Source organism: Diorhabda sublineata, chromosome 11, assembly GCF_026230105.1.
Source record: "Diorhabda sublineata isolate icDioSubl1.1 chromosome 11, icDioSubl1.1, whole genome shotgun sequence".
NCBI classification, from domain to species: Eukaryota; Metazoa; Arthropoda; class Insecta; order Coleoptera; family Chrysomelidae; genus Diorhabda; species Diorhabda sublineata.
Window position 1 is genome coordinate 7,076,028 of NC_079484.1, and position 25,889 is coordinate 7,101,916.

General features: G+C 28.6%; 4 protein-coding genes across 9 annotated transcripts in view; 3 read left to right on the top strand and 1 right to left on the bottom strand.

The window, feature by feature from the left end:
• Positions 1-9,335, top strand: LOC130450514 (mRNA-capping enzyme). The gene is made up of 9 exons (XM_056788956.1): positions 1-657; positions 1,141-1,445; positions 2,984-3,151; positions 3,827-4,063; positions 4,826-4,988; positions 6,162-6,473; positions 6,614-6,714; positions 6,810-7,000; positions 8,796-9,335. The coding sequence occupies exons 1-9, from the start codon at positions 469-471 to the stop codon at positions 8,915-8,917; spliced, it is 1,788 nt and encodes a 595-aa protein (XP_056644934.1). The 5' UTR covers positions 1-468; the 3' UTR covers positions 8,918-9,335.
• Positions 9,145-22,560, bottom strand: LOC130450519 (beta-lactamase-like protein 2 homolog). Of its 3 annotated transcripts, none has more exons than XM_056788968.1 (5): positions 15,956-16,160; positions 13,651-13,830; positions 11,902-12,071; positions 11,203-11,513; positions 9,145-9,774 (listed from the first exon to the last, which is right to left on the bottom strand). In XM_056788968.1, exons 2-5 carry the CDS (start codon positions 13,770-13,772, stop codon positions 9,508-9,510), a joined length of 870 nt encoding a protein of 289 aa, XP_056644946.1. In that variant the 5' UTR covers positions 13,773-13,830; positions 15,956-16,160; the 3' UTR covers positions 9,145-9,507. The 3 variants fall into 3 exon arrangements, with proteins under 3 accessions (XP_056644946.1, XP_056644948.1, XP_056644947.1); XM_056788970.1 differs by lacking the exon at positions 15,956-16,160 and adding an exon at positions 22,060-22,560 and having other exon boundaries at positions 9,245-9,774; XM_056788969.1 differs by lacking the exon at positions 15,956-16,160 and adding an exon at positions 14,056-14,435 and having other exon boundaries at positions 9,245-9,774.
• LOC130450520 (protein D2-like) lies at positions 15,708-20,172 on the top strand. The gene is made up of 3 exons (XM_056788971.1): positions 15,708-15,896; positions 19,258-19,500; positions 19,689-20,172. Exons 1-3 carry the CDS (start codon positions 15,804-15,806, stop codon positions 19,980-19,982), a joined length of 630 nt encoding a protein of 209 aa, XP_056644949.1. The 5' UTR covers positions 15,708-15,803; the 3' UTR covers positions 19,983-20,172.
• The window catches only part of LOC130450516 ((Lyso)-N-acylphosphatidylethanolamine lipase-like), a 12,757-nt gene continuing 9,283 nt past the window's right edge, over positions 22,416-25,889 (top strand). Inside the window, exons 1-2 of one of the 4 annotated variants that reach the window (XM_056788963.1) lie at positions 23,201-23,225; positions 23,639-23,903. In XM_056788963.1, the coding sequence (XP_056644941.1) occupies positions 23,798-23,903 (106 nt within the window). In that variant the 5' untranslated portion in view covers positions 23,201-23,225; positions 23,639-23,797. Of the gene's footprint in view, positions 23,904-25,889 lie in introns of all 4 variants that reach the window. The other 3 variants (XM_056788961.1, XM_056788962.1, XM_056788960.1) reach the window with 3 other exon arrangements.

Genomic DNA, 25,889 nt, shown 5'->3' on the forward strand with positions numbered 1-25,889 from the left:
GTTTTATGGAAATAGCTCAGTTCCGTTATTTGACGAAAGTTTCAGGTTATATTTATTTGTTTTTTGATTAGTGCCAAGTGATTAATCGTGGTTAAGATTTGCGAATTTATTTTTATTTTACTTTAGTATTGACAAGTGCATTTTTGTTTTGAATACAACTAACTACTGTTTAAAGAATATTTCAACTTTGCTATAGGCACCCAAAATAAGAAACAGATGAAAGGTTATGTTCTGTGGCTATGGTTATCAGTGATTTACTAATCTCTATACTTTTCCTTTTTCTATTTTGTCAGTGTCTGCTGATAATTTCAATATTTGACATGTAGGATACCTAAAAATCTTTAAACTTGATATATGATCTGTTCAAAAAGTTTAGATTAAGATCAATTAAGAATAAGTATTAAATTCTTTAAATTACCTATACAGTGTATAGATATTAAATATCTGATTCAAAAACTACTGATTAAAATGAGTAAAAGCAAAAATCCAGGACCTGTGCCACCAAGATGGTTGAGATGTCCAAGGAAATCAGAACATTTGATAATAGGCAAATTTATGGCTTTTAAAACACCCCTTAGTTCAGATTTTGATGATCAAGTGCCTCTAGAACATAGATTCCCTCCCAAGATGTTGTTTAAGACTGCGAAACGTAACAAGGTATTTCATCTCCAATAACTTTTTTAAATTACAAATAGTGGTGGTGAAAGTGTTGTAAATAATTATAAATCTGTCTCAATTCCTGAATTAATTTTGAAATCATACTTGCTTCAACACTTCATCTATATAACTGTGTCCTTTAGTTTAACACATTAAAAGTTGGAAAGTTATGAAAATATGTGGAATGTATTAATTTGTTTTATATTTTTATATATCTAGTCTTCGCGTCACTAAGGGTTACAGAAGGGTTTCTTGTTCTTTACAATTTGGAAATATCTTCTATTTTCCTTTCATATGTTCTAATGGGTTCTAATTATATATATAAAATCTCATCTTGTACATTTTTGTTATTGAAAATTATTTCAAATACATTATAATACTAAGTAGTAAGAACAAGGAATTGAAAATTTTTCACAGAACCTATTTAAACTCAATAAAAAAGCAAGTATTCTTCAATTGTACTTATTGTTACTCATTTTTTAGATAAAATTGGGTTTGTGGATTGATCTGACTAATACTTCAAGATTTTATGATAAGTCAGAAATAGAAGAGCATGATTGTGAATATTTAAAACTACGTTGTAGAGGACATGGGGCAGCTCCTTCAAAGACACAAGCAGATACATTTATAAAAATTGTACATAATTATATTTCACAGCATCCTCTGCAAAGCATTGCTGTACATTGTACTCATGGATTTAATAGGACTGGCTTTCTTATAGTATCATATTTAGTTCAAATGTTGGACTATAGTCTTGAAAAAGCTTTGGATTTATTTGCAGAGGCAAGGTAAGCTACATCACATCTAGGTTATTTGTCCTAAGTCTTGATAAACTGCTTTAATTTACTATAATTACTTAATACCTAAAATCAAGATGATTCATCACCAAATATATATATATATATATATATATATATATATATATATAAAGCATTTTTTAGTGGATTTTGGCAAAATTAAACACCAAAGTGTTTATATTTGGAAGCTTTCGAATACCTATGTATTCATCATCAGGGACTGAAATTATGGTCAAAGTACAATTTAAAAATATATTGTTGAAAGTATAACATTAAAAAAATTACTTACATTAATTAATTGAGAATTGAGGGATTCCAATTTTGATGTTTCTTTTAAAAATTATTTAAAAAATCAATATAAGTAATTATAAATTGTAAACTTTGGAACACCAATGGTTTTCCTTGCTTTACCCTTCAAATTATACTTCATTACAAAGTATGTAGATGAAATAATTTTTTCTATTCCATATCGTTGCTTGTATTCAAAGGACCAATTTGTTAAACTGATAAGGACTGTATTTAGTTTAGTGATGTATATTTAACTAAAAATTGGAATAAGACTGGTTACATATTCTTATCTGTACTACTACCCTGACTTAGAGACTGCCTCCTACATCTATGGGAGTGAGATGCAACCCCCACTTGTTATACATTACAAGAATTTTGTACACATATGAAATTGATAATTTAGTATTTATCTTAGTGTAATCTATGCATATCTGTTTTGATTTTGAAACATAAATTCTATAAGAAAAATTCAACACCAAAATTTACTGCCATGCATAATCTAACCTATAAAAATTAAAACCAAAATCAATAAGCTTAAAATAATCAAGCGTCAATTTGAATATTGATTTTTGAATTCCATGAATTCAATTATTTTTAAAAGAAACAACAAAATTTAAACCCTGCAATTCTTAATTAACTAATGTCAGTAATTCTTATTAATATTATATTTCTATAAATATTTTTAAATTGTACTTTGATTATAATTTTAGTCCCTGATGAATACTTGGTATTCAAACGCTTAGAAATATATTAGAGTTAGTACACTTTGGAATTTAATTTTGCCATAATCCCACTAGGAAAACATTCATAAACTGTGATTCCCTTCAACACTTTCTTATTTTTTGTTTTCGTTTTCCAGTTCTGAGTTCCTCTCTCTCTTAGGTCTCTGCATACCATTTTTTCCTTGGTCTTCATTTTTTTCCTTGTTTTAACCTATGTCCATCATTTTTTTGTTGATCTAAAATCTGGCATTCTCTGAATGTAACTCATCCATTCTATTCTTTTGGATCTTATTATTTTGTGTAGTTCTGAATTCCGTATTTTGTTATTTGTTCTTATCTTTTTATCCCCTAGTATCCTCCCGAGTATTTTCCATCCCCATACGTCTACCTCTCTTCCTTTTTAAATATGTACATAACAATTTATTTCTTCTATTTGTAACACAATGTCATGAATTATAAAACAATATAGAAGTGAATAACTCAATTCTAATATATATTATTATAAATATTTTGCTTTAGACCTGAAGGGATCTACAAGCACTACTATATAAAAGAACTTTATAGAAGATTCGATGATATTGATGATGCACCTAATACAGTTGCACTTCCCGATTGGTGTATAGAAGATGATACAAAGGATAGTGACTCTGAGGATCATAATGGAGAGATAGCATCAACATCCTTGAAGTTCGTATATAAAAGTATTATAATTTTATATTAAGTTATAGGTATTTATACATAGTTCACTAAGGAACTTTACATACTTTTATCAAATCGTCTTTTAAGTTCTAACACGGTGTAAGTAAAAAATGAAAACTTTTCAGGAGAACAACAAAAACTGTGATTCATATGTTGCAATCATTAAACATATATTTTGTTTGAAAATTTATAAACAGATTGATTTCAAGATTTTTGTATCGACAGTGTAGAGATGCATCTTTTGATTCTTTATCGAAAGATGCATCCCCTCAGGGAGGATATCAAGAGGCTTCTAAAAAATGTCATCCCCTTTATTAATGTATGGGGTGATTTGTGAACTTGACCATACATTTTAATTGGCTATAGTGTTGGCAGCTCATTTGAATTTTTATTTATTATGATGCATCTCACTACTATCAAGCATTCATTAATAATAATTTTACGCAATATTTGAAATTATCACTATAAAGTATAAGCGTTATTATCAGAATCATAAATAGGAAGGAACAAATACCCATAAAATGTAGCTCATTATTATTCAGATCTGGACAAATGTATCTTTTGAAAATAAAAAAAAAACAACTTTACAAGAACGAATATTTTGGTTTTATTGTAACTTTTGACCAATTAGATTTATCTATAATTTGATATTTGTTGTATTAGGCAATTTAGTGATCCTCCCACAAATAACCAACCTGAGAACCGACCTGGTAAAAGTAACAATCCAAAATTTATGGAAGGTGTACCAGGCGTAGAATATGTCCAAGACCAAAAAAAAAGATCTTCTTTAAAAAAGAAAGTACAGACCATGTGTAAATGGACATCAAAAAGTTTTTCTGGGAGCCAGCCAGTTTCTATGAACGTAGTTAATATAAAATTGCTTCAAAAAAACCCATACAGGTAATAAATATATTTGAACCAGATATAATCTCATCTACATTTTTGATAAAATTGTTTATTTGAATGAAATATTGAAGTAATAAGCATCAATAAGTGTTAGTATTTTCAAAAATTATGTCCTTGAAATCAAAAATTAACCTACTTCAGCTATTTTGATTCAGTGTAATAGGTTTCCGAAATATTTTAACCCTTCAGACAAAACATTTTTTTGGACAAATATCACAAAGAAGTAATTACAACTAAGAGTTAACATTAACAACAATTACTATCAGTCAAATACAAGAAAACTGCTTAGGGTCTATCCAAATCCCAAAGCATTGAAAACCACTGAAAGAAAGAAAGAAAAGGAGATTAATGAAACACAGTTAGGATGGATACATAAACAGTTTTATACTCTTTCATCTCTACTCTGTTTTCCTATCTAGTTCTTCCTAGATCTTCAATATCATTTTGTCTCCCCCATTGGCTTATCCATCTTAAAATATCTTCATTGTCTGTGTGTTTGTATGTTGTTTGTATTTGTTTCAATCGTGTTTTCAGTGTTTTTTCTAGCATTTCGTCTGGTGTATTGTGCAGTATAGTATGATGTGTTGTTGGTCTTCTACCATATCATAATGTGTGCAGAGTCTGTTAATCTGTCTCAAGTTAAATCTGACTGATGGATGTTTTGTTTAAAGGGTTAAATGTATGTTTACTTATTATAATCATTAAATAGTAATGAACTGGATTGTCTCAACATTTAACATGCTATATTTTTTGTAGGGTATCCTGGAAAGCCGATGGTATGAGATATATGATGCTTATAGATGGAGAGGAAGAAATTTACTTTTTTGACAGAGATAATAATGTATTTAAGGTGAATGGTTTGAGATTTGTGAATAAAAAAGATGTAAGAGTTCATCTCAAAGATACTTTATTGGATGGGGTAAGTTAGACTGTCAATTATATTCAAATTTAAGGAACTATGATATGAATATTCTATTTATGCTACCATCACAACAAAACTCACAATTACACTGTCTGACCCGCGCGGTTTTCCATAATCAAGTTACCTCAATATCTGAAGACGAAACTTTATTAAAATTGGTGTGGCGGTAGTGTAAACAGTGTGTTCAGTGAATTTTTTTGGGATTTTAATAATATTTACTTGCATGTACCTTACCTTACCAATTGGGACTACAGTTCAGTATGAACCTTGGTCTCCTCGACAATTCGCCTCCAAACTGGTCTGTTCTTCATCAACATTCTCCATCCTCACCCTTTCATATTAATAGTTTGTAACTTTTCATAAAGTTGATCTGATATGGGGTTTGCTACTGCTGTATATTTTAGCATTCATGAGTCTCTTAGGAATCCGCTTGCCCTCCATTCTTTGATTGTGGCCAAATCATCTCAGCCACTGGGCTTTAATGGATCGGAAGATGTTTATATTGCTTAGTATTTTATTGATTATTTTGGATTCTCCAGTTTGCTTCGTTCATTCTAATTCCTCCATATATTCTTTCAATAATTTTTCTTTCAAATATTCTTAATCTTCTTCAACATTTATTAAATATAGTACCTCTGATCTATTTACTAGATTGCTTTGTGAAGTAGTACTATAACTAGTGTACTTGTGTACTACTATCTTATCTTCAGAATAAAATTTTTGCGTGGTCTTTATGGTCATATTGATAAATTTAGACAGTATATACTTGCATTTAACCATTCCAAATTATCATATTTTAATTGGCAAATACTTTGGGTTTGATTTTCATAATATTTTCTAAAACATTCTTCATTAAGTTGTTATTAATACTTCAGTACATTTTCATGTGCTCTTTAGAAACCCCTGCTACCTACTTCGAATATACAACATTTGTTCAAGTGCCAAACTTAATATTTTTAATTTATATACACAAAAGCTAGCCTGAAATGTGAAGATTTAATTTTAAAAAGTAAATGTCACCATAAATGCTTCCAAAGTTTGTAAAATTATTAAAATATCTAATTTCTTAAAATGTTTTTCTCATTTAATCCAAATACAACCGGCTTTTTCCTTTAAATCCTTTTTTTTTTGCATAAGCTCTAGCCATCTAACTCATGAAATGTCTTTTAGGAAATGGTGATAGATAAAGTGAATGGGCAGAATATTCCTAGGTACTTAGTATATGACATAGTCCAATTCCAATCTTGTCAGATAGGAGACCAATTTTTCTATCCAGATAGAATTAAATGCTTGGAAAATGAAATATTCAAACCCAGACAATTTGCAATGGAAAAAGGATTTATTAATAGATCTAGTGAGCCATTCAGTGTGAGGAAAAAAGATTTTTGGCCAATCACTCAAGCAGCTAGTTTATTAGGAGAAAAATTTGCCAAAACTTTGTCACACGAACCAGACGGACTTATTTTTCAGCCATCAAAGGAGGTCAGTATATACAAATTTTTCAAATCAACAATATTATTAATATCAAGTGCTTGATATAATTAATAAATTTATTATTCAGGAACTCTCTAATTTTTTTAACCTTAGTTCTGGTGAAAATAATCAATTGTGATGTTTTTTAGCCTTATACTGCTGGAAGATGCGATACTGTTCTTAAATGGAAACCACTCACACTGAATTCGGTTGATTTTCGTATGAAAATTCATCGGGTAGAAGGAACAGGGTAAGAATGGATTGTTTCATAAAGTTGATACGAAAATTTTATTTCTATTGTGAAATAGTCTTTTCTTTTATATAAAGTATATTAAAAACTTTCAGAATTGTGAGCACAAAGAAATGCCTTTTATTTGTATCCAATAGGAAAGATGTATTTGCTGAAATGAAATATACAAATAAACTAAAGGATTTAGATGATAAAATTATAGAATGCAAGTTTGAAAATAAAGAATGGAAGTTCATGCGAGAAAGAACAGATAAATCATTTGCTAATAGTTGGGAAACTGCTATAGGTAAGTTATTAAAGTAAATTTTAATTCGGATAGTTCTATAGATTATAATATAGACATTAAACAAAGATTTTTCATGAAATGACAGTTCAATTTTCAATGAAATATTGAGTATATTGAGAGGTAGGGAAAACCGTCTTAAATGGAGGAAAGCTGAAAAAGTGTTCATCTGTAAACAGCAAATTATTATTTGAATACTGACCATAATAGCGCTGGTGTAGCAAGTGGAAATGAAGTGAATTTAGCAGTTGAAAACAGTGAATTGTGCGGGGTTGAAAAATTTAATACCTCACGTGAACCAGCATTCAATATTAATAATTGAAATTAAAACTGTAACAATGATTTAATAAAACAAGAAAATTAAGGGATAATCAAATATTAATAAATGATGTTTGATTTCAAATGATAAATATCTAATTAAATCAAGCAATAATTATGAAGAACTTATATAAAACTATAATTATATACCAAACATTTTATAGCTAAGTTTTCCTACTGTGGATGTACATGGTAGTTGTAACACCAATCATCACATATGGAGCAGTGGTTTAGGGTACTAGAGCTAGTCTGAATACTACAAGGAAAAATCTCTCATAGGTACAAAGACTGGCTTGCTTAAGTGCAACCGAGGCCATGAAATCTTGCTCTACAGCTGCACTAGAAGTGATTCTAAACCTTACTTAGAATGTTCAGAGACGGAATCACAAAGAAAACTCGTTCTTAAATACTGACCAACACTGAGACATGCCCCAAGACCTTGCATTGAAAAAGTTTAGCTTTGAGAAAAACTTTACCTCAATAATAAACTATAAAAGCAAGTGGGCTCAAAATACCATACAAGAAATGAACAGCAATGCCATTAAATGATATAAGGATGGATCTAAAACAGCAGACAGAACTGGAGTAGGAAGAACCAAACACTCTGAAAGCCTGGGCAGTGCACCAAATCTTTTTGCAAGCAGAAATCTATGCAATTGAAAAATGTGTCTAGTTATATCTAGAAGAACTATCACACATAGAAGATCATCATCCTGTCCGATAGTGAAGCTCTAAGCTCCTATATCATAAAATCCAAACTCGTTTGGGACTGCCTAGAAAAATTAAATGAGCTAGGCAAGAAAAAGAAAGTTACTCTACAATGGATTCCGGAGTACACTGGAGCAAAGCGAAATAAAATAGCTTATAAGCTCGCTAAAGCGGGAGCAGCCAAGCTCTTCATAGGGACCTGGAGCCTTCTGGGGTATCAGCTACAGAGCATTGAGTAAATAGGAACAAAATCAATTACAGGGGCTGAGACAGGCAAAGTATTACTGGAAAACTATAATCAGAGAAGATCTGCTGAATGTATTGAGTCCTATCAGGACACTGTCGTCTCAACAAACATCTGAAGACATGGCGTGAAGATTTTGTTGCACAGAGGACGAAACCTCTATCCACATTCTCTCAAAGTGTGAAATTCTACCGAACTACAAAGCACCACACCTAGAAGCGCTTGAACGTTTGAAATAGAAGACGAAAATCTTTGGCAATTAAACCCATCCCACATTCTAGACTTTTTAAAAGGAGTGGGATGTAAACACTAGTTTCCTCAGTATCGCATCAAGAAAGGGGATCACAATATATCCTTTGGGTCGCAGTACCGCAAATATTTTGATAAAAAATTTACTTTTGGTGTCCAAAGATGTTAAGTAGGTTCTAGTATAACAGTGTTTCGAGCAATTCCAACATTTCAGTCCATCTCATAGCTTTCGCGCATTTTTCAAATTAAATTTGGTATTCTCATTTAACTTTGTTTCAGCTGTTTGTGACAGTATAATAAATCCAGTTACAAAGGAAAACCTACTGGAATTTATTCAAAAGTTTGGTTTTAAAGATGATAGTGAAATGATGCCTCCTCCAAGAAAAATGGTCAAAAGATGATAAACTTTCTTTCATTTGTTATTTTTTAGATCTTTTGATATATTAATGCTTCAAAATGTTCTTGATTCTAGATCTCTTCTTGTTTCAAAATTAGTTATTTTTTAATAATTTTTTATCAATCTTTCAAAAATTATTAAAAAAAATAATTTTAAAACACAAGAGACATAAAATCAAGAACATTTTGAAGAATTAAGATTATTAACTATAGTGAAATTTCTATTATGTATTTATATAAAACTATTTATTTATGAATTTTTTTTAAAGCATTTGATGAATTCGTTTTAAACCATTATTTTTTCCATTAAGGTAATGAAAAGTTTAATATTAATAATAATACAATTTATTTCATTATTTTTTTTCTTTTTAATGGACAATTTTTGTAAAAAGGTGACTTTATTAAATGTAATATTGAATTATATACACTGTGTCTATTCAATAATTTACAACATTGTTATAATATACATAATGAAATTATCAACCTAAAAATGACTGCAGATATGAATTGAAAAAATCTACACTATCACAAATTTATTAAAAAAATTATACTAATAACAGCCTTTTCAATTTATAAATTATACAAATTAATACTTTCAACGACTTTTGACTTCATTAAAATCACATGCCTGCCATCTGTCGTCCAGTTTTTTCACTCTTTGTTCTCTAAGGAGTTTTACTAGATGATGATTGACATTACTTTGTGCAGATTTTACTAGATTTTCTGGTAAATTTACATAAATTATTCTAACCAAGTCTTCTTCGTTAAAAGATTTAGATCTGTTACTATTTAGGGTTTGAATAATTTGTGACTCACGTTCAGCTCTATGGGCTAGATAAAATGATATTTTTTCTGATGGATTCTGAAACAAAAAAATCTATCAACAACTAAAACATTACAAAATACTACTAGTTTCTGGGCCATCAATGAAGTCGACTTCATGAGTATAACACTTAAAATCTATTTAAGGGCCTTCCTTTTAACCATTCTACCACGAATATTCATATCGCGCATTAGGAAAACGGCGCGTTTGCTTTTGGGAACTACCTCATTTTTGAGCCTTCAGGGTTTGTATGTAACATAACCACTATATGGACCGACAAAAAAAAGGGATGCGTTCACGCAGTCCAACACTCGAAACTTGTCATTTTTGAGCCTTATGGGTTCGTGACTATAACCCTTATCATTTTTGTCGTAATTACTGAATAATTTCATGTAAAATATTGTGGTAATATAGTCTGACAAAAAAATTGTCACAAAATTAAGTAAACGACATTTTTCTGTAATAATAATGTTTTTCAATTCTTTTTAATTACAATTCTTAATTTAAATATATTTTTCTAAAAAATATAAATTTCTGAACGTCGTTCTATAGCGCACATTTAAATATATAAGTTATATAGAGAAATGAAGAAAGAAGAAGACTACAGCATCTGTATTGTAAACTTTCGCTCTAATTTATTTCACGTGGTGTTTTACTTTGAATTATATTTAAAAAGTATTTTAATTAAGTGTTTTTTTTTTAATTTAAAAGTGGATTGTAAATAAGTATGTGAATTTTTATGTGCAAAACTTTTTCGATATTTTTCTCAAAATTAATACCAAAAAGTTTAGCTAATTTTGTTTCAATTGCAGATTTCTCAATTTCTGCTTTTTACGTTATTCTGAAGAGAAAATATAATTTTTTTTGTCGGACATAGATATAAATAATTTCAAAAAGTACTAATACAACACGTTGTACTTTTGTCCAACAAGTTATAATCACGAACCCATAAAACTAAAAGTATTTTATTGCTAACAAAATTTCCAAGCTCAAAAAACTTGATATGTAAAGAAATTGTTTATGAGCGAAAAATGAATTTCTTTGCTGAAATAAAGTGAAAGACTTAAGTGATGACATACAGTACCAAATTGAACTGAGATAGCAAGAATGTAGGTTAGAACCTCATCCATTTTCTGGTTATATAATTTGTTACTGACTTTTGAGATATAAATAGTTGTTACGATAAGCAACACGTTATTTTTTCCTCTATGGATAAATCGCGAGTTAGCAGCAAATTTTGATTAAAAAAAATTTTCTAGGCGCCCCCACCAACAAATTTTGGTATATTTTCAGTTTTAATTATCTGTTATTTAGCTATTGTTACTGACAAACTAACAGTGGTCAATTTGATTGGTAAATAGAATCAATTTTTACACATTTAATTAGCTACAAAATTTCACCACGTTTTTTAATTTTTGCCCAAATTGAAGTGTCAGTTTTCTGGAACTGATAAACATCTTTATTTACCTGTATAACATTTCCATGTCCGGGTAATATAGTGGTGGGGTTAAGATTGGCAATACTTTTTAAAGAGTTCATGTAATCGAATAAATCTTCAAAAACAGCAGTACCTTCTCCCAAAATACAATCTCCACTAAAAATTACATTGTCCTCAACTAAATGTAATACCACATGATCATCAGTGTGGCCAGGAGTATGAAATACTTGCAATGTAGCACCTTCTACTGCAAATTCTTGACCATCTTTAAGAGGCTCTATCATTTCATTTTTATTTATATCATCCTTACAGCTAGGATACTTCCATATTTGACAATATCCTAAAACAATACCAACCATTGAGTTTATTTTCACCACTACTACACAATCTGACTTGAGTTTAGTTAACCAAGCTATCCTCTCCAAAGAACAAAGGTAAAAACTTTGCTTTCTAAAGAGGTGAACTTTTTTTTCAGAGCTATCAATAATAATATAAGAATATAATATGATATGGTTTGAAATAATTAGAATAATAAATGTTTAAGCCCGAATTTTGAATTGATAACAAAAAATTGTATAATCAGGTCTCAATTTAAAAAAATTATCATAAATACTGTTCACACAATTACAAAAAGAAATATGATATTTTAGAAATGTAAATTTCGATAACTGATAATATATGTGTACAATTTGGATCAGCCTAATCATGTAATAATATTTTGCGCTTACTTGTTTTTTCCTTAAGTTCTACTAAAATATCATTGAGACCACCTATATGATCATGATGCCAATGAGTGATGAAAATATGAGCCAAATCAATCCCTTCATAATTCAAAACTGATCTTAAATGATTGAGATACTGAGGTACACCTTCATCTCCAGTGTCTATTAGTATTCTTCTATAAACAAAAATATATTCATTATAAATAGATAGATAATGTATCCATATAAAATTTGCAACATAATTTACCAATATAACAACATTCATAAATTTTCACATATGTAATAATATAACAACACTTTGTGATTAAAATAAGATTAGGTTATAGGAAATAAAAACAATGAAATGAATTTTGAGAAAACATATGACAATGTACTTAGCAAACTGTGAACAACGCTAGAACAAACAAACAAACATCACAAATGAATTGATAAAAATAGTTTATACATACCAGAATAATAAAACACAAATTGAAGCAAACTGGGATTTATATAATATAAAATATAATAGATTTACTGTCAAGAAAGGTCTAAAACAGGAGAGTTGCCTCTCGCCAACGCTATTTAGAATCTATTTGGAGCAAGTACTTAAGATGAGGCAATGAGATTGGAATAGCTCTCAGTGACGACACTTGCATGCGATCAAATATGATTGTCAAGAACATAATAAGAACAAAAAACATTAAAGAGCTCTACACCAACATCATTTCACCGATGGTCACAACTTTAATTTTGATAATTCTGGATAAGGAAAGTAAATATTCCAAAAGAACCATCATCGAAATGATATACATAAAACTGAATTATGCAATTAATAATTGTACTAATGTGGCTAATCTTGGGGTTCAATATAACCATATTTTCAATGGTTTTAAATCAATATACTCTGACCGGACTAGTACTTGATACTAACAATGAGAACAATGCCAACAGTTTTTTACAGTCATGCTTTTGTCTATATTGGAAAATACTGATAAAAGTATCTTAACAGGAAAATTATCTCTGCGCGGAATCTGTATTAATTTATTTTATTTATATATATATTACTTTTTTTAAATAATTTTTTTCTTTGTTGTTCTATTTTCTACAACAATGTTCTTATTTGTTTATGTTATACAGTTTGTCTAAATTTTTGGCTCATATCAGTGGGTCCTATTCATTTATAGATTTTTTTATATTGTCATACTGAATTTATCTGATTATTGCTTTATTTTATAATTTTACTTGTTTATCTTCCTCAACATTTTAATTATAATGTACCATATATTTGTAGCCTTCATAAAGATTAAATAAAGGATGGCGTTTTAAAAAAAACTCTTAGACAGTTTTATTTTGAATCCTCAACCCACAACATGTTTGATATTAAAATAACACAAAACTGAACACTCAAAACAGCAAGAGTGATAAATATACGTGACAGAAAAGGAACTAAACAATATAAAAAGCCAACAAATAAAGAATACAAAACACGATCTTTAAAAGAAATTTTAACATATGGCGGCAAAAAGTGTAGCACGAAAATCAATTTATTAAAAAAATGCTAATGTCGACTGAAATGGACTTCTTGATAGCAACTAATCGGATGTATTCATGTACAAAACATGTTAGACAACAGGATACCTGAATAGGTTCTAAAATGGACACCTCGAAGAAAAAGGAAATACTGGAGAGAGAACTTATGGATAGAAATAAATGGGGATTAGAAATAGGAAGACATCTTAGAAAGTTGTAAACCGAGATATATAAATGAATTTTTACCTTTTGCCTGTTCCAACGATGTATGTATTTGTTCCCTGTAACGTCATAATTCCCGGATTACATCCCAATATTCTAATAACTCTTGGAGATATTTTTGTAACCGCTGGTATAACTGCCGCCATTTTCCTTGACCTTATTCTTTTGAACTTAATTGTTGAAAATAATTAGTTATAAATGGACCTGAAAAAATTAAAGAATCAATGAGTTGGAAAATAAATTTGTAGATGTTTATTGTGTATATGCTAAAGAGAAAAATTTAGTATTGGCAACAAGGATTCATATTTTAGAATTACAAACCAATCTCAAGATATAACGAACGTGACGATATTCATGAATTGAAAATTTGAATTATAATTGAAAGAAATAAAAAAATTGCAGTTTAAAAATAATAAAAGAAAATACAACTTTTTAATTTGAATAATTGTTATTATAATCACAGGTTCCCGACTGTTCAATTAAGCTTAACATTAGACATTGAATACTTTTTTTTATTAGTTATATTCATCAGTCTTAACCGCAAATAATATCATTAATTAATCGCTCAAGTGGGTTTATCCACTTTTTTTTTTTATTTTGATAAATTGAAATTGATATTTCACGAACAATTACACTGATAAAATCATAGTCGTATCATTTACTGAAAAATCTTTTTATAACTTTAGTGTACTAAAACAATTTTTGAAATAGCTGAAGATTTAAAATTTTTGAAGAAATTACTACGCTTACAGAATTTTAAAAAAGGTTCCATCATGCGCAGACTTAATATTGCTGTTTTCCATTTACATTCAAGTGAACTTAGGCACTCAGTTATATGAGTATCTTATACTCAGATAATGAATAAATTGAATAAAAGAAACGCATAATGTGAATTAATATTCTCAATAACCACATAAAATTCACCATCATCTCTGTTACTCGCAACGAAAGAAACTACATAACTAAAATATTATTATTTATAAGAATATGTATTTACATTAATGTCATTGAAAAAAATTTCAAGTTTCAAGTTTCTGGCATAACTGAAAATTTAGAAAAAAAATAAAAACTCAATTTTAGTCACCACTTTTTAAGGGAGGAATTTTGTTATAGGAAATACCCATCTTCCGCCTGCATTTTGTCGCAAGAATTTATAAACTCCCTATATACACCACAGATCTAAACGAGTTTTGATTTAATTATCCATAGGAAATATTACTTAAGCTGGGTTCAAATAGCACAACACATAACAAATAAGAATTGTTTTCCTATTGATTGAATGCAGCCATGTGATGCAAAACGTGAATTTGTATCTTTTTCGTTATTCAAATCTTACTTCAAATGGTTACAAATCTAGCTGGAAATCATTTAAAATGTGGAGAGTGGAGACTAGTTGTTAATACCCAGTATGCCACAATGTCCATATTATTCCTTTTCATCTTTTGAAAAGGGGTCAACTACACTTTAAGGTCTAAGTTTGTCTTTAAAAAGTACTCACTCATGTTTGATAAACTTTATATCACAACAGTGAAAACTACTGTCTAAAAAACTAAATTAAACACAAAATAGGCACAAGTGTTCTAAATTTTGTATATTGCTATATAAGACTGACTAAAAAAACTGCGAAAATGTTTAGATTTATTGAAATAGATTTATAAAGTCCATAAACCAAACAAACACCATCAATCAAAAAATAATACAAAACAACGGTCTTTACCAAAAAATTGTATGTTTACCCCACGGGTGCCATATTTTCATTGATTACCTAATGTTTATTGCCTTTTAAATTGCTAATAGTTCTAGGGTGTAAATACTACATTCAAGTTATAAATTTTCAATGATCATTTTTCTGAGTACGAATTTTCTTGTGCATTATTCCTAGAAGCTTCAACACATATTTCTAAATCGTGAAAAAATTTGAGAATTATTTTTAATAGCTATTAACTTTGCATGGGACTACATACTACATTACATTTGAATTGCTGTATATTGATTTACTTTCAATGCAAATATTCTTTTAGATTCATTCTTTTCAGTAGTAAATAAATTAAAAAAACATTTAAAAGGAACGCCACTGTCACGAAAAAATTGAAGTGTCAAACGGGACTCTTATTATATAAATAAGGTAACAAGACTTGTTAGTGATTGTGAATCAATAGAAGATAACAATATTCAGAATGAACTCGAATCTATATATTCTTACAAAATATATAATTGCATTTTTAATTCTTGTGCCTTCAATATGTGCTGATGATTCAAAACAATTAGAGGTTAGTATTTATTTATTTATCTACCACTAATAAAAGTTTGAAATAAAATAATTACTTACAAAACTTGCTTTGAATTTACAACTTCGACAACGATAAAATTTAGATCAAAATATAAAAAAGTTAAGTAAGCACAGAGTAACAACCGAGATCCTCACTAAAATGACATCTTCACATAATGTATATGTTTTATATATGCTGAATTATCTTATCTGACTTTTATAACCTCATTGTGGTTCATGACTGATAAGATTTGTGAGAAGGTTAAATATGTGTATGTCTATAAGCTTATGTTTATATACATGAATTGTTATTATTTATTGGAGTGATAGCCATGTGCTTTTTTTCTAAAACATATTCTTCTTGTTTGTGATTTCTTCTAATTAATGATAATTTGAGTTTTCTTGTTAAATTAAAGTTGTTATGAAAACAATTTCATTTTTAATTTACGAGGATTCAATATCAAATTATTTCGTGCTATAAGACGCATCGTTTTGTGTTTAAGCATAAATCTTGATTTCGTATTGTTTACTTGTAAATATTTTGGTTCAGTTTTATTTTGATTAATTATTTAGATGAGACTCTTTTGTTTCTGGTGAATTTTGATTACATATATTGCTGTGATGATAGTAAATAATTTTATATTTATTAAGTAGAAATTTTAAACTGTTATATTAAAATATATCATAACCTCATCTTAATATAGGTTATGTGTTCAAAGGTCGTTGTAACAGTTTACATTATAACAGCATTTATTATTTTTATAACTAATTTGTTTATATCATGTTAATATTCAATTAACAGTAAGTTTCAACAAAACCATCTTTGTTTTAAATTATCGAACATATAGGTATATCTGGTTATCAGCTCATCTATCTTTCAAGAAACTTAAGTTTTGTTTCCAGTTTCTCTATTACTGAATAAATATATCTACATTGCTTTTTAAATATTGAAGTTTCAAAATTACTCTTTACAAAAATGGTTATTCAGGAAGTAACAGTTTTCAATATTTATATGTAATAATTTCAGTATCTCTTGCTCTACATCTTGAGATAATTATATGTACATTTATTATGCACGCGTCTACAAATGTGTGTTATTCTTATCAGTAAAATATGAACTCTTATCGAACTTCATAAAATTAAAACGTATTATTATTATCATTAGTACTTTGCTTCTGCTTCCAATAATTAATTATGTTCACGACTTCATCAAGTGTATAAACAAAATATTAAACGAAGTTCTGACAATTTATTTTATTTAATTGACCCCTTGATAGCATTTTTAAATCAGTTAATCGACGCGTAGATATATTATGTTTTGGTTTGTACACCATAATAATTTAACTTATTCAACAAAAAATGAGATATTAATCAGTCATTTTGCTAATTTCAATTGATATTTTAAGACAAGGGCATTTAGTTGGTTGTTGAACCAAAAATAATTTCATAAATCAATCGGTAGTTTCATCTACGCATGCTTGTGATCAATAACGTCTTGTAGAATTGTATTGCACGTTGTCTAGATACATATTAAGCAGAATTAATTGTTTCAATTTTTGAGAATTTTAAAAGGGAATTTGGGAAAAAACATAACGTTACTAAACTTTAAAGAAAGTACATGAGTTTACCAAAAAGTGTCCAAAAGTGATTCGATTTTCTAGTTATCTTCGCACACTCTATTGACACATAACTACCACAGTGAATGATTGAAAGTTTGGGGCGGAGCGTCAAATAGTGACACGTTGCATCAAAAATTAAATAGCAAAATCCCCAATCTTAATATAAAATAATTTTTTTGACTTTTTTGCACAATTTTGGACTTCATCGAATCTATTAATTCCAAACATTTCTAAAATTATCTTTGACCTCTAATTTGAAACAATTATGTTCAATTATATCTGAAGCATGACAATGTTGTTCAAATAAATTGTTACATAATAATAACCAGTAAGAGATAATGTTAGAAAATGATATGTTAGTGCATAAAGGAAATGAAGAGTTTTCTATTCGTTAATAATATTATTTCGTTATGAAACAATAATAGATCTAGTAGTAAAAGGTATTGTACAGAATAAAGATCGTTTTGGTTCGAAGCATATTACCTAAGAAGGCCTATACTTGCTCAAAATTTAACAGTAATAGTCTGTTTACACAACAGAAAGAGCCTTTTTAAAAACTACTGAAAGTTACTAATTTCAGAGTAATAATAATAGAATACCAACCACAAATCTTTTTTCGGGTTTTGAAGCCTGACGCTGCATTAATTTAAGATAGCGCTTCAGGCGAAATTATACCACGTGACCTGATTTGACGATCTAAGTCGGCGTCAACATGAAATTGCACCTTTACACAATTTAACATAATATGTCAAAAGTTCTGAGTATAACCGCTGTAATTTGACCGATAAGGAATCTATAGAATTGTCAAATTGAATTCTAATCACTTCTAGTTTAAACGCTTTGTTAACCATTTTAATAAAAGTTGTCATCAAGCTTAAACTAGGGTTTGATCAATATTATATTTATAATCGATTATATAAAGACCAGCAAATTAAGAAGAAATATTTATTGAAATATGTCTAATTATATTGAGGTAATGTAATGTGTAATCATTATGTTTCATGATAGGTCATAAATATATTTTTTGTTTAGACCTTGATTTTATTAAAAAAAAACTTTGTGGGCGAATGAGATAAATACAAACAGATTTAATTCTTAGGAAAATTTGCTGTACTTGGAATCTGAATCTTATATTTTTCCTTTGCTAACTTCCACAATTTTTTGAAGTATTGATATTAATAAGGAGTTAAAATAAATAAATTTGTTTATGTTAAATCAACATTTTTAGAATGCTAAAAACTAGCAAGTTTTTTTTTAAATTTTATAAAAAAATGTATTCAACAATGTTGGTTTTTTATGAAAAATAAAAAGAAGCTGCAGAAACAGTCGCAATAAGAAGGGCATCTAGGACATCAAGATTGGAAAAGTGACTAATGGGAGAATTAGACATATATAGAAAGAAAACAAATGGTCACAGGATACCAAGGAATAAAGCAATCAATAAGCGAGCGAAAGCTAAGAGAGGAAGACTGCAACAATAGAAAACAATGGCAAATGGGCATCGGACAACGTGTACATATTAATCTGTATGAAAATTAATGAAGTTGTTCATTTTACAATATTATATAAAACAATGGTTACATATATAAACTTGTACACCGTTCTTGTAAGACCAACTTTAGGATAGTTTGATTTGGATAAATCTTCGATTCAGATTCACTTACTCTTATTCATATTTTGACAAACACATTTTTAACGCTGTTGAGAGTTTTCATGATCAACATTATATTCATTTGATTTTAGGCTTTTAAAACCCAGAAAGTTAGTCCAGATGTTGTGGCAAATGTACCCGAGAAAAAGCTGGAAGTAAAATTCAAGTCCAACAAAGATGTTGATTTTGGTAATGAATTAACTCCAACGCAAGTCCTTCAGGAACCACAAGTAACATATGATGCAGACAATAAATCATACTACACTTTGATATTTACTGATCCAGATGCTCCTAGTAGAACAAATCCAAAAGCAAGGGAATGGATGCATTGGTTGGTAAGTTTGATATTCAAATTAATCAACCCAACACTTCCTAAGTAAACTTATATTTTTTTACTGTTAACATTTAATTTGTAAGTAAAACTCACAGTTTCATAGTTAGAGCAGAAGTTTCTTTTACTCTATATATTTTTTCTTTAGATATTTCTGTTAATCCATTTTGAAATGATAATTATTATTTTCAGGTTGTCAATATTCCAGGTTCCAAAATATCCGAAGGTGAAATAATAAACAATTATATAGGATCAGCTCCTCCGAAAGGATCCGGTCTCCACAGATATGTATTCTTGTTGTACAAACAACCAGAGAAACTGAAGTTTACTGAGCCTAAGCATGGTCCCACTGATGGAAATCGTGGAAAATTCAACACTGAAACTTTTGCTAAGAAGTATAATTTAGGCAGCCCTATTGCTGGTAATTTCTTTCAAGCTAAATGGGATGATTCTGTACCTGCTACTCATAAGAAACTCGGTTTTTAATTTGTTTTTTTTTCAAAATATCTTTATTTTGAATAAATTGTATTCGTGAATTGTTTATAGTTTATAATGTTTATTACTTTTTGAATTGGAGCTTCAAATATTACAGAGCGAGTGCCAAGGCTACTCCAATTGTAGTGTTAGTATTTATTTTTAACAGTAATTACAAATTAAAAGTAAAGAAAGCACAAAACATGTTTTTATTTCTTAAACAATAATTCCTCCAACCTTTTTTGGCCAAACAAGATAAATAAAGAACAACTTTGGAATATAACTGCAGAAGTAAAAATGGACGTAACAATTATTAAGCGGAAATGGAGATGGATAGGTCAAACACCATGGAAACTAGCTACAAACATAACCAGACAAGCATTAAATTATATTACAACATACAAACGAAAAAAAACAGACTTGATTGGGAAAGAACTGCAACAGATAAACTTAACATTGAAAGGCTACAGAAATAGACAATAACCCAAGGAAATGGAAAGTCCTGGTCAACAAACAGATGATGACCTCATCACTATACCATAGCTACTAAAATACTGACAGGTGCCCTATGCTTCACTGGAAGCCATATGACGATCATGATATTTATATAATAAAAATGAACTTCTTCAAACCATCAAAAATTAATGTTAACATTACTAACGGATTTGTTGGTTTGCCACCTGTAGGCTATTTTGAATCCCCTACTGACCTCTGAAATTAGATACCACACATTTTACATTTTTTATCAATAAAATTTCAACTTCATAATTTGACAATTAAATATTTGTGGCAGAGAATATATAAAATAAAAAAAATTTTGACAATAAAAATTAAATCATGTACTACTTTTAAATTAGGAACACGTATATAATATGGAATAACAAGGAGTAATGTTTATACATATTTGTTTATTACACTTCCAGATTAACAACAATAAAATAAGTACTTTTTCTTAGTTATCTGTTGGTATTACAATTTAAATTAAATTATAAATGTCATTCTTGACATTATTGTCCTTAGTATGAAATTATGAATGGTGTTGTGAGTCGAAGACTCCAAATAAAACTATCTAATAGTTTTTTAAATTTTAAAAACGTTACAATACATTTTTGTGGGCACAGCCTGTTGGTAAATCCGGTTAACATGGTTATTTTTTAATTTTTCTCATATATTGAGATTTCAATTTAATAGGGACTAAACTAGTGTGGAATGTGGATATAGATCGCAAAGAAATAATATTTTATTGGACAACTTCTACATACACCATTACTTTAGTCTGCTATGTCCAAATTAAAACAGATAACATGTAGTTTTTGGAACTATAAGTGAAGAATGAAGATACTAGTAATGGGCTCAGACCCAAACTTTTGGAAATGGTGTTATTTTATAAATATACTTATAATAAGCTGGAATTTCTGGAACCATTGTTGATATTCATACTAAAACAAACTGTTTACACTAATATAACAACACTCCCAATTACACTGTCTGAATAGCATTTTGATAACCAAATTATCTCTACTCTACTCTATAATTTAATAGTTAAGGAATTAATACGAAATTTCCCGATAAGGTGGTTTTCTAGTTGGAATTTTTTCTCTCAGTTGCAAAAATTTAGTATAAACAAGTAGGTCAAGTTAATACATTTCAGTTTTTTTTTCAGTATCTGAAGATGATAACTTGTTTAACGAAACGCGCGTCAAACAGTGTAATTGTGAGTGTTGGTGTAGTGGTAATATAAACAGTATTTCATACTTCATATTAACAAGAGAATAATTTTATAAAAAGATGAAATCTAATTTAAAAAAATCAGGATTTTCGCTTAATCTCTCTAATCTGTCACATACAACACAGGTATCATTTATATCTCTTTTATTTGTGTTTTTATTAGTAGTTGACAAGAATTTATTAAAAAGGCTTGTGCCACGTTACTACATTTATTTTACATTGAGGTACTTAGATACAATTAATATGTTGCAAAACGTATTCAATTTTGTTCATTCATACAAAGTGACAAACACATATCTACACTTCATTTTGTTTTTTTCCTCAACAATTTAAATTCTACAAATTACAACATTATACTTACGAGTTTGTGTTTACTTCTATTTTCCAAAAATACAGTGAATCACTGTCACTATAATAACTTTTAAAATCGATAACGAAAAATGTTTGGAAAAATATAAACTACTTTATTTTAGAGCAAACCAGTGTCACCAACTTTTTTTATGACGTCACACTTTCTAATCTACAGGAATGTATTCTTCGTTGCTTTCATAACTTAAAGACGTTATAATTTAGTCTACTTTTGTGCTTTGTTACTGAATCATAAATTAGACTTTGTGTAAACAATTTAATACTTATTTAATTTTATTGTTCAGAACTATTGAATTAGCTGCGAATATTCCGTTTCTTAACGGAAATACAAAAGCATATTATAATTATATTAAGCCTCATATACTATTTATTAAAAAAAACTGTCTTGGATAAACCAAAAAGTTTTTACAATCTATAAAAAAGTCAGCAGCTTATTAATGTATAAATCTATAAAACTTCGTGATGTTATAGTATAGATACCCATTTTGTGAATAATAGTATTACGATTCTGTTAACTTTTATCTATTTCTGCATAATATTACATTTAAATAAGATGTTTATTTTTATGTAATATAGTTTAATTTGCAATAGAAGATAAGTATTTAATATATAGTAAGAATTTAGATATTATAAACATGTGATAATCTCCTCCAATAGTTTATTGAAAATAATCAACAGTTAGCGGGCAACTCACAATACACAATGTCGTATAATTAGTTGCATATACTGCACATCTATTTATAATTTCACTAATTGTGCTTCTACTTACTTCAACGGGTGTATAAACAAGTATTTTATAAATAACGTATTTTTTATTATTTGATATTATTAGTTCAAATTTTTGGTATCCATATAAGTATTTTTTGTCATACATGGAAATAAATTGTTGATTCTTCAATCTCTTTTCTGTCGGCTCGCTGTGTGTTCAAGTTATTTGACAATCTAACTTTTCTTATTAAAGTATATTTTGCTACTTTTATTACGTAGATTGATAACTCTTTGATAACATTTTTCAAACATTACACCTAAGATTATAGACTCAATATGTCCATGTGAATTTCAAATATTTATATTTCACGGTAGAGGCAGCTTTGACACTTTTACCCATCACCAACAAACATAAATGTTAAACATGAGATATCGAATAAATAGTTGAAAGTGAGAGATAATAATTATAATATAAATGTAAATTGTCCTTGTGTGAACCTTAATACTTTATTTAGATTTCTTATATCGTTTGATAAAAATGTTGCATAATATTTATTTGGGTAATATGCCAAAATAATAAGCATTTATGACATTACTGATAATACAAATGTACATTCTGTTAGATTCATTCAATTTTGTGATTTAAAAATGATAGATTTTATTGTAGTAATCTTTTTGTCATCGGGAATTTTGGAAGTTTTAATTATATGAAATTTTTATCGATGATTCATTTTATTATAAAAAGGAGGGATATTCCACGAGTATTATTGCAAGGTCAACCAATTAATTTTCGTTTGTTTATAAATTTAGTCTTGTAGTGTCTTGTACGATGGATTGAATTTAATCTATATGTAATTGTTCAGTGACATGTCAACATCATGAATCATGTATGAAGATAAAATTAAATTTAAATTATTTTGTGTGTATTATCTCTAATGATTATCAGTAGAACGTTATATTTTACTTAAGAAAATTGCCTCTCATCAAAATTTTATTAAACAAATTAAAATTAAACGAACCAAATGGAAACTGAAATGACGGAAACTGACTTTAACAGCGGGAGATGTGGATACTGGACGAAATTTTCTGAAACAAAGTTGATCCAAGTTGAAAAAAAGATCTTGAATGGTGAGTACATATTATGCAATTTTATTCAATTTGTAAATTGTATTAGAATTAAATATTTTGTTTATTATTACGTTATAATTTTTAAACAATATGATCTAAATTTAAATAATTGTTTCAGTTCTTTGTTCCATTCATTGAATTTTATATACTAAATTTTCGTTGCAAGTTAGTTTTTAATAAATACAGAATTCGATCCTAATCTTTTGACAACAGATAAGAAATAAAATAGTAATTTTTGATTAATGAACAAATGTATTACATAGTAAGTATTATATATTCATAGTAAAAACAGACGAAAATTAATTATTATTAATATTAAAATTTGTTTTGAGCGGAAATTGGTTGATAATTTTGTAAATTATCACAAAAAATTTGATTTTGATTTGATATACAGGTTATAAATAAAACGTTTCAATTTCCGGTATAATTGTTGAAGCCTTTACAAATTTTAGATCTCTGACGCTTATACCAAAAGGTTAATGAAGATTTTAGGTTATGTCTCGACCATACATCAGTATCTGACTGGTTTAGGTCTATAAAAACATGTTAGTTTTGCGTTTTCGAGGTCCCAGATTTATTAATTAAATGAAAGGTTGTATTTTGGCGGGAACATTTTTAAAAGATGAAGAGTGTTAAGAAGTGCAGTCGAACAAAAAATTAAAATGACTTCGTCGTTTACGTTTTTTATTTATTCAACAATTAAGGATTGTCTCTTGGTATTGTTAATCAGACCAAGGAACTGGCCCATTTTCTGTTTAGCTAAGGTTTACTTTAACTTTGATTAGGTTAGGCTTACTTTAGTTTAGATTAAGTAATCTTAATTGGTTGATAACTCAGGAATGAAATGCGATATGTTTTTCTAATCAAGAGGAACTTTTGTTTCGTGTAATTAAATCAATCCAATTATTGAAAAAAGTAGAGCTACTAATTTCCAGCATCTGGGACCTCGATAAATGGATCTAGCAACCTTATTATGATTCTAAATTCGGCATATAAGAAGTACCTATAGCCTCGTAGATTTCAATATAGATGATTGAATTTTAAGCAATCATCCAAATATCGAGTTTTTTGTGTAAGCAGCCTTCATGACAGCTTAGCGGTTGATACTCAGTGCTTACATGTCAATCTGTTTTGATTAGTAGCAAGACAATGTTTTCCAGGGAAGCGTTCGAACCTGTGACTCATGGTATAAGCACCATCACAAAGTTTGCAGCACGTTTATGTTTTATAAAGCAAATAAGCGTATTTCGTCAGAAGTTTCACTTATTTTCAAACAGAAACATCGACTCTAACTTCATGCTTACCATGATGGCACTCTGGTGATAATAGCGTTATGTGAGTTATGGGATTTGTATATGTAACTTTTGTACCAGACCTCATAAATATAACTTGCAGCTGTTGTTAATGAAATTATTTAAAATGGATTCGAAAGAGAAATATATCTGAGGAGCATTCTTCAGCATTGTTCCTTTTTCGATAATTTTATACTTTCGACGTCCCCTCGTTTTTTGGGACGAGAAAATCGACAAATCATCCGATTTCGATGAATTTTTTTTAAAATCTTCGCTTTTACGGCGGATTTATGAAAAATAAATAGGAAAAAAAAATTAAAACTTATATTTGTTAGGGCGGAAAATTCAGAAAAAATGTTCACATTTGGTCTGATTTTCGAAAGCTTGATTCACTCCATAAGGACTTTGAATTGCTTTAGTTTTTATTGCTTTACAGACTATACCTTGTATGTCCGACATTTTATTGATAGTTTCCTTATGTTTGTAAATACTGACCATGGACTGACCTTATCTCTCTTATAACAGGAAAACTTTTTTTAATTTCAATAAATATAAACAAGGTTGAGATTTTTAACCGAAAATAATTGAATGAATATAATTGGCGATCAAATTGATTGGTATAATTCCAGATATTTTAACATATTACTCTGCACTGCAAAATTAACGTATACTTTGTACAATAAACAAATTTGTA

Coding starts and splice junctions, on each gene's coding strand:
- LOC130450514 (XM_056788956.1), top strand. CDS start 469: ATGAGTAAAAGCAAAAATCCAGGACCTGTGCCACCAAGATGGTTGAGA. Junction 1,446..2,983: donor GATTTATTTGCAGAGGCAAG/GTAAGCTACATC, acceptor ATTTTGCTTTAG/ACCTGAAGGGATCTACAAGC. Junction 4,064..4,825: donor CTTCAAAAAAACCCATACAG/GTAATAAATATA, acceptor TATTTTTTGTAG/GGTATCCTGGAAAGCCGATG.
- LOC130450519 (XM_056788968.1), bottom strand. CDS start 13,772: ATGGCGGCAGTTATACCAGCGGTTACAAAAATATCTCCAAGAGTTATT. Junction 12,072..13,650: donor ATCGTTGGAACAGGCAAAAG/GTAAAAATTCAT, acceptor TTTTGTTTATAG/AAGAATACTAATAGACACTG. Junction 9,775..11,202: donor GACATGGAAATGTTATACAG/GTAAATAAAGAT, acceptor TTTTTGTTTCAG/AATCCATCAGAAAAAATATC.
- LOC130450520 (XM_056788971.1), top strand. CDS start 15,804: ATGAACTCGAATCTATATATTCTTACAAAATATATAATTGCATTTTTA. Junction 15,897..19,257: donor ATGATTCAAAACAATTAGAG/GTTAGTATTTAT, acceptor ATTTGATTTTAG/GCTTTTAAAACCCAGAAAGT. Junction 19,501..19,688: donor GGGAATGGATGCATTGGTTG/GTAAGTTTGATA, acceptor TATTATTTTCAG/GTTGTCAATATTCCAGGTTC.